Raw genomic sequence first — 8,666 nt, 5'->3', positions numbered from 1 at the left:
GACTGGGAACCGGGGCTGGGGACCGGGATTGGAACTGGAACCAGAACCAGCGCCAGAACCGGAACTGGGGGGTTTGGGGGAGGGGATTGATGGGATGTGGGGGGATGGTGGGAGATGTTGGGAAGCGCTGGGACACGGTGGGACACCATGGGACACGATGGGGCATGGGGACACAGTGGGACATGGGGACACAGTGGGACATGGAGGGACACGGTGGGATGTTGGGTCAGGGTGGGACATTGGGGACATGGTGGGACACAGTGGGACATGGAGACATGGTGGGACATTGGGACATGGTGGAACATGGGGACACGGTGGGACACAGGGGGAGACTGGAACATGGTGGAACATGGGGACATGGAGGGACATGGTGGGACATGGAGGGACATGGTGGGACATTGGGACATGGAGGGACACAGTGGGACATTGGAACATTGGGACACAGTGGGAGCCCTGAAGCAATCAGGATCCTCCTGAGAGGGCCACTCCGTTCAAGCAGCAGTGCTGAACACACTCCCCCTCCTCTTCCAGCCCTGGCCAGTGCTACAGCAGGCAGAGGGAGCTGCCTGGGGAAAATGGAATCTTGGCCCTGCTCCACCAGGTACCAACCTCTTCCTCTGCTAGACAATGTGCCTTCACACAGAAGATGAGTCCCCAAAGGATGGGCCTTGCAGGCTCTTGCCTTGGAGTGGGAGCAGCTCCACCCCGCTTTTATTCTGGTGGCAGCTTGCTTCCTCCCAAGGCAGAGACTGGTGCTCCCAGGGTGAGCACTCCTGGTGAAATGGCCAGGCCTCCCAGCCCTGCAGTTTAAAAATGACCACAGACACACAGAGAGAACCATGGACAGGTAAGAAAGAAATGCTCCGTGAGGCGAGGCTGGTTTGAACAGCTGCATCCTGGGTCAGGGATCGAGGGCAGTGCAGGGCATGTGCACACTCAGGGCAGTACTGCATCTGCTCCATATCCCTCCCTCCAGCCCTGTTATTCCAGGGCAGTAGGAGGTTGTGGGGCAGGGTTGAGAGGCTGCAGCAGAGCTGGCTCTGGCTGCAGGGCTGACTGGGCATGCTGAGGTGGTGAGGGTGGTCTTTGACCCCCAGAAAATCAGCTATGAGGAGCTTCTCAAAGTCTTCTGGGAGAACCATGACCCCACTCAAGGTAGGGATGAGCCCCTGGAGCCGGGCCATGGGAGGGTCTGGATGGCTTAATCCTGAATGGGCTCCGGCAGGAGGTTCTTGCCATCTCCATCCCTTGGTGCTGGATGTGGTGGGCAACACGTGGAGCAGACCTAATTTTGGGGGGTTTAACCCCAAACAGGGTCCAACAGGAAGTCCTTGGCATCTCCCCACTTTGGTGCTGGATGCTGGGATGGTCTTGCAGTGACTTACCTCACTGATCCCTTTAACAGGACCCCCACCTTTCCCCCTGTGCCTCTGTTTCCCCACCACGGGTGAGGGCAGTGGCCAATGGGGCCCAAGGAGAGCCCGGTGGGGCCTGGGGAATGCCTTGTGGGGCCCGGTTATGGTGCTCCGTAACCCTCATCCTGGCTGCTGCCCACCAGGGATGAGGCAGCAGGAGGACGTAGGAACTCAGTATCGCTCTGTCATCTACACACTGGGCCCTGAGCAGCAGGGAGCTGCCCTCCGAAGCAGGGACATGTACCAGCAGGTACTGGGGACACGGGGTTCCCCTCATGAGACACAGAGACCGCCCTGGGGACACTGGGAATCCCCCTGCCCCAGTGATACTGAGACCCACCCCGGGGATACTGTAACCACCCTTGTGGACACTGGGCTCCCTGCTGGTCACGCTGAGAGGCCTCTGGGGACTCTGAGACATCACTTCAAGACACCAGAACCCCTCTTGGGTGCCCTGGTCCCCCATGAAGACACCAGGAGTGCCCCTGGGGATACTGGAACATACCTTGTGAAGATTGTGCCCCCCTGGGAACACTGGGACATGCCCTGGGGAGACACAAACTTTCCCCACCATGAGACACTACAACTCCCTGGGGATACCAGGACTGACCCTGAGGATATTGTGATACCCCTGAGGATACTGGACCCCCCACAATGTGACACTATGAAGCATTCTGGGGACACTGTGACACCAGCCACCTTCCCCTGCTTGGGAGTATGGGACAAGATCTCACCCTAGCTGTGTCATGTGTGGGACAGTGGGGTGGGGGGGTCCATCCAGGCTCCCCCTGCCATGAGACTGTCCTAGGAACTGGGAGCAGAGAGGCGTGGGGACATCACGAACTACCATTGAACCAGCCGGGGACTTCTACTATGCTGAGGACTACCACCAGCAGTACCTGTACAAGCAGCCTGGGGCTGTCCCCATGTCCTCTAGCCTGTCCTGCCACCCCACAGTACCAATTGCTCCCTCTGATTAAAGCTCTGTGAACCCTACTCTGTACTGGCCGGTCCCATGGCTGTGGCTGGTGGGGGTTCTGGTGGGTCGCTGGGTGGGGGTGGGGACACACTCATGGGTGCTGTCTGGGGGAGGTGGGCCTGTTGTCTGCCGCAGGGAAGGATATTGGGGGTTGGGCCCCAGTTGGTGGTAGGGGAGGGGCTGGGCAGTCCATGAGGCTGCTGGGGTTGGTGGTTATTGTGGGGGCAGATGCAAGGGGCAGCAGTCCGGGGGACTGGAGGGGGCAGACCGGTCTCCGTGCGCGCCATGTCCGTGTGTCCGTGTGCCACAGAAGCTATAGCGCCGGGTTCTCCCACCGGATGGCAGTGCTGAGCCGCACTGGCTCCCGCCCGGCGGGGGAATTGTGCGTGCTTATACGGCGCTCACTCAGGGTACGAGCCGTACATGCGGTAAATCGTGCGCACACGAAACATAGTACATTGCCGTCCGCGTGGGGGTGGCACACGGGTACAGAAGGGATGAGCGTAGGCATGCTCAGGGACATGCTCAGGACATACAGGCTGTAAGCACCTGCGGTTCCCACATCCTGCTGGATGTACCCCCAATTACATGGATGGGGCACAGAGGATGCCATCACGTCCCTGGCACATTTCCCTGGCTGAGTCCAGCATGGGACTTGTCCCCAGCCCCACAATGAGAACACACACTGGCACATTTTTGAAGAAAGTGAAGTTCCCTGGGTGAACAGAGAGTGAAAAAAAAAGTAACTAAAAGCAGTGAGAAAGCAAGCTCATGTCTGCTTCCGGCACCTGGCCCCACAGCTGGTGCAGCAGCTGTCTCTATAGAATGATCTGGGGACAGGGACAGGAGACCCTTGCCTTCAGACTTGCACTCCAGCATCCTCAACATCCCAAGGAATGGTGCTGGACAGGGCAACCACAATGGGGTTTCACAGAAGGGGATGACTGGCATGGGTGTGCCCAAATGTAATGCTTTGTGAGTGGTTCCCCCAGGACCCCTGCACCCCTGTCCCCGGTTGCTGGAATAAGGAGAGGGGCCAAAGCATGGAGAAACCACTGGACCACTGGGGCTGGACCACATCATTCCAGGCCTGGATTTTGACTTGCATTCCCAACAAGAGAGGTAGAAGCTGCCTTTAAACTCTGAGTAGGGAAACTGAGGCAGGGACGGTCTCAGCACTGGGGTTTGGGAATGGGGACCCCCAGTTTGGCCGCTCCTCAGGGGTCCTTGGATTGTGCAGCCATAGCTCCAGTAGGTTTGGAGGAGTACTGAGGGGGCACCCTCATGTACCCCCTTTCCTCCAGGGATGTGGAAAAGAAGGGGAAAGACAAAAGAGCCCCTCCTCACCCTGCCACTGCACCTCACATGGCATCTGCTCCAAGAGGATGGAAACTGTGTCAGAAGGAACTGGGGAGTACACCCAGGTGTCTTCCCCCAGTGCCTGAGCCAAGCCAAACCTACTCCATTCCCTGGCCCACTTGAGATTAATTGGGTGCATCCCTGTGGAGTGGGTTCCCAGCAGAGGGAGGGCACAACCCTCATCCCCCACCTTTGTTTCCCACTCCTGCTTAAACTCAGCATGGCCACACAACCCAAAGGCCCCTGGGGATGAACAAGGTGGGGAGGCCCATCTGCAAAATAGAGCACTGACACCATCCCTGCCAGTTTCCCTGCTCAGGGTCTTAAGAGTGGCTTCTCATCCCATGCTGAGGCTGAAAAGGCATGATCCGGGACAGGAATTATTTGGTCCAGTCTGAACTTCCACCAGCATCCCAGCCCCATGGGGAGGCTTGGATCCCATTCCAAGACATTGGCATGTCAGGGGCCAGATGAATGGAGAGGTTATAGAGGGGAGGTTGGAGAAGAGATGCTGGCAAGATATTTATACTGAGGATACAGAGGGAGGGATCTGTGGCACCCTTTGCCGAGCAAAGAAAATAATAATTTGGGCAGGTTTGAAAAGCCCCGAAACCACAAGAGGAAACCCAAATTTTACAAATGCAGATGTGAGTGGAAAAAGCTCTTGAGCTGGTTGTTCTGGCTTTCACCTCCACTAAAAATAAACCAGCCTTATTAGGGGCAGATGGGGGCCCAGATAAAACATCTCTCCCCCCACCCCCCTCCATGTTTTTCCATGGAGGGGCTATTCTTTGCGATGCTGTGCAATGTGGCTTTCTGGGGGTAGTGGGGATGGGTGGCTTGGTCAGGGGCTTGTGTTGGGTTTTGGAGAGGATCTGGGGGGTTTAAGGGTTTTGGGGGTGTGCATCAGGTTTTCTGGAGGAGGATTGCTGGGGTTGGTGTGATTTAGGGCTGGGAAATGCAGGGTGAAGGGTGTGATGAGTTGTAACAGTCTCTGAGTGTAATAAGGCAGCTTGGCAAACCCACATCCTGCAGAAAAGCAGGACCTGGAGGGAGGAATTTGGGGTACTGAGAAAGGGAGGGATTGAGGGCAGGGTCTGCAGGGAGCAGCAAAACTCCTTCTGGGACTCCCATATAACACAAACTGGGCTCCTCTTCCCCATGTCTGTTTCCCCTCTTTGGACTGTGCCAGGGCTGGAGCACCCGACATTTGTGGGGAGGCTGGGGCAAAGATGGTGCCAGGTTTGGGTGCCCACTGCTCCCCTGCTGCCGCATGCCAGCTCTGGGAGGATATTGTGGGAGGCATGAGTTGCCTTGCTGCCACCCTGGCAGTGACAGCGGGGCCTGGGCTCCTCTAAGTCAGCCCAGTGTCTCCACACCTGCAGCAGCAAGGGGGCAAGCAGGGTTGTTCACACCTGCAGCCTTTGCACCCCCCCACCCTATCCTCCTCCTCCTCCTTTTGCAGGGATGCAATTTTGATGGATGCAATTTGGGAAGGGAGGAAGCAAAAACTTGGAGGAAGAAGGGAGCAGAGCACCAGATTGTGAGTGTACCTCCAGTAGTGACACAGCACCTCATCACCTACTCCGCTGGGGATACCCACGTGGTCCCCTCCACCAAGGCCTGGGTTATGGGGGTCACATGGCATGAGCTGATCAGTTTTGGGCCCCTTGGAGTAACATGGGGGTGTGATGCTCCAGTTTCCCCAAAACATTGGGGGTGCCCCAAAATGGACCTGGGAGGGAAAAGACCCCTCAGGGTTCAGATGGGACTCAGAGGGGCTGCTGCTGTGTCAGAGGTGGGGAGGGGAAGGGGTGGGCTCTGTCCAGCCCTGGGGGGAGGTGTGGGAATGGTGGCAAGGGCAGGGGCGTCAGCGCAGGAAGCGCCAGCGGTGGCAGCTGTTCCCAACTCCCCAGATGTGCCCGTGAGATAGGGCAGCAGGAAGCAGCTGTGGGGAATGCTGGCGCTGGGAACAGCCACTTCTGCCTGCCTAACACCGCCTGGGCCTGCATGACTCTCAGCCCTGCTGTCTCCCCCAACTCTGGATACTACCTGGGGATGTTCCAAGTATCCCGGCCTCGCCTCTGCAGGGAGCAGAGGTGTCCAGGGTTTGCCCTGAAGAAGCAGCTCTGACTCCTCATGGGAATATGTGGTTCCCTCTGGCTCTGAGGGTGATGGAGATGGAGACATAGCTCTGCTCCTGACTGGGCTTTGGATGAGAGGAAATGTGGGGAAACTGAGGCATGGCTAGTGACTGAGCAGCTTGACCACAGTTTATGTCATGGTTCCTGGTTCCCTTACAGAGGGATGAGACTGTTCCTCTCCCTCCCCTGGGTACTCTGGAACAAGGTAATATGCCTCATGGTGTTCACTCTGGTCCCTAATGATCACAAGCAGGGAGTGTCCTGGGTGCTGCCTGCAGGCTGGGTTGGGATGGGACACTCAGGCTGAGGTGTGGACCCTGAGGCTAATCCCCTGCACAAACAGCTGCACATTCCCCAGGGCTGGATCAGGTCTCCTGGTGACAGGGCTTGGGGGGGCGGAGTACCTCACTGCTGCTTTTCGGGTGTACTTTCCCAGCGGTGCCTCTCCTTTTCCCCCCCTAATTCTCTGCCATTTGTCTGCTCATCCAGCCCCGTTCATGGCCCACTACAGAGCCTCCAGCATTGTCTAGCTTTAGCAGAGGGTCCCTGTGGTGGGTGAGGGGGGTAAATGGAGGTACAGAGCAGACAGGTGGCTAGGGCCAGACTCCTTTCTGCATGGGCTGTGGATTCTGACATCCATCCATCCATCCATCCATCCATCCATCCATCCATCCATCCATCCATCCATCCATCCATCCATCCATCCATTCATATCTGCCAGCTCCAATTTATAATCCCCATTGATCCTGAAACACCCCAAATCTGGGACATCATAGCTTAGTATAGGGGTGTCACTGCAGATACAGGGACCCCAGGCAGGGTTTGGCAAACTGCTCAGGAACCTTTCAGCACATTCTCCACCTGACCAATGGCCAGAGCAGGGCCACAACGCTTGTTCCTGCCTCTCCTTGACCATCCTGTCCATCCAGGAGCACTCAGCCCCAGCATTAATTGAGGTGTCAAGAGGGCTGGCACCCAGTGTTCAGCACGATCACCAAATGCCACGGGACTGCCTCCCCATGCCAACATGGCCTTGGGAGTAAGGCTGGAAAGAGGTCTTTTTAACCCCTGTTAAAAAGCCAGAATCCCTTTTTTCCCTTGAGCATCCATCTAGATTTCTTCTCCAGCACCAAAACTCCCTCAGATTGCTGCTGTGCCGTGCCACGTGGGTGCCCGGGCTATGGGGCTGGCTTGAAGCATCCCCATAAATCCATTAATTAATCTCTGAGCTCTTGTTCCCATGTTGTGCTGAGCTGCAACACAGCCAGCACAAGGTCCCTCAGCTTCCCTTGCTCCTGAAGGATCCTGAAGGTCTCTGAAGATCCCCATTAAATGGGATTTATACTTCAGCCCCATTTGAAAGTGAATCCAGATGACCCCTGGGGAAGAGCCCTTCCCTTTGTAGATGCCTTGGGAACCCTGCCACATCTCTGTTCCTCTTCTCTCCTATCCAAATCCCTTCCCCACAGCCAGTACTTCCAGATAGCCTCCAGTTTCCAAAACACAAGAAATTCCCCCCAAAATACTGGTGGTGTTCCCCAAGACACAGGGACCCCCAAACTCGCCCTCCCTGCCCTGCAGCAGCCAAGCCGAATCTGGTTGTTTCCACTCCATGTTACATCCCGCCACCTGTACCGACTTATTTCAGGAGAAAAAAAAAAAATCAAACCAAACCCAAGCCCAAGGGGTAGATTATTTTGGGGCGAGGGGAAGCAGCTGCTTATGAGGCCCCCTGCCAAGCTTAGAGGACCTCTGCAGGTATTTGCAGCATGGGAAAATCCCCTGGGATTAACGATCTCTTCCCGGGAAAAGGGGAAAGGTAGTGGGGAGCAGCGGCGGAGCTGTAGTGAGATACATGGTTACCCCTCCCCCTGGGGACTTGGTATCATTTCGGGGTGCTTGCTGAGGTGGATAATCCCAGCTCCTGCTTCTTCTACTTCTTTTAGTTTTCCTTTTAATAAAACACCCAGTGCGGGCCCTTTCACCATTAAATCATCATGCTCCAGAGCATTTCCACTCCCTTCCTCCCCCATTTTCTCTCCTCCACGCCAAGAAATCTGCTCCCCCCGCAGCCACTGCGTGAGGACACCCCAAACCCGGAGCTGCCGCTGCAACAGCGCCCTAAAAGTGATCCCCTCCAGTCCAAAGTGACCCATCCGGGGGGATGGGGGGGTTGTGACACACACATGGGGTGATCAGATAAACACATCCGTGTGCTCCCAGCTCTCTCACACACTCGGGGTATCCCAGGATTGGGATGAATCCCCTCGGAATATGGCGGCAGCGTGGCCGTGGCGGCGGCGGTGGTGCGGGGGGGGTGTGCGGGGGGGAGGTTGCCTTGGCCACGCATCCCTCTGTGAATGCATGACGTGCGCAGGGCTGGCGCCAGGCTGTCTGGGGCCGGGAGTTAGATCAACACAGCTGGAGGGCCCGGGCCACAGCTGGGCAAAGGCAGCGGGTCCCGCCGCCCAGGCAAGGCCTGTGGGAACCGCCGCCAACAAAACCCCCCTGCAAACAAAAGCTCCCCCCCCAGTCCCTCTGAAGCCTTTCAGCGCCACCCCCCCCATCCCTTGGGAACGGAGAGGGGGTGTATGGGAATAAGCAGAGGCTGTACGTTGCTGTTTTGTATTGAGGGGAAGTCATAAGAAGGATTCAGGTGGTGGTCTGAAAAGAGTTTCTAAATTTTTTGTAAACCTTTTAAAAATCTGGGTTAATTTCATTAAGTTTTACATTTATCACTTATTTTTAAAAGATGTCTCTGTCCTTTTT

At 56.6% G+C, this 8,666-nt stretch overlaps 1 protein-coding gene across 1 annotated transcript in view; it reads left to right on the top strand.

Annotated features, from left to right (window-relative positions):
- Positions 1-2,395, top strand: part of LOC117245466 (peptide methionine sulfoxide reductase MsrA 1-like) — a 14,056-nt gene extending 11,661 nt beyond the window's left edge. Inside the window, 4 exon segments of the mRNA XM_033519632.1 lie at positions 1,051-1,155; positions 1,559-1,665; positions 2,224-2,256; positions 2,258-2,395. Coding sequence (XP_033375523.1) covers positions 1,051-1,155; positions 1,559-1,665; positions 2,224-2,256; positions 2,258-2,395 — 383 coding nt within the window.
- The last annotated feature ends 6,271 nt before the right edge of the window (positions 2,396-8,666 follow it).

Source organism: Parus major, chromosome 23 (assembly GCF_001522545.3).
Source record: "Parus major isolate Abel chromosome 23, Parus_major1.1, whole genome shotgun sequence".
NCBI classification, from domain to species: Eukaryota; Metazoa; Chordata; class Aves; order Passeriformes; family Paridae; genus Parus; species Parus major.
The sequence above is the reverse complement of the archived record's forward strand: the minus strand, read 5'-3'. Positions and strand labels throughout refer to the sequence as shown.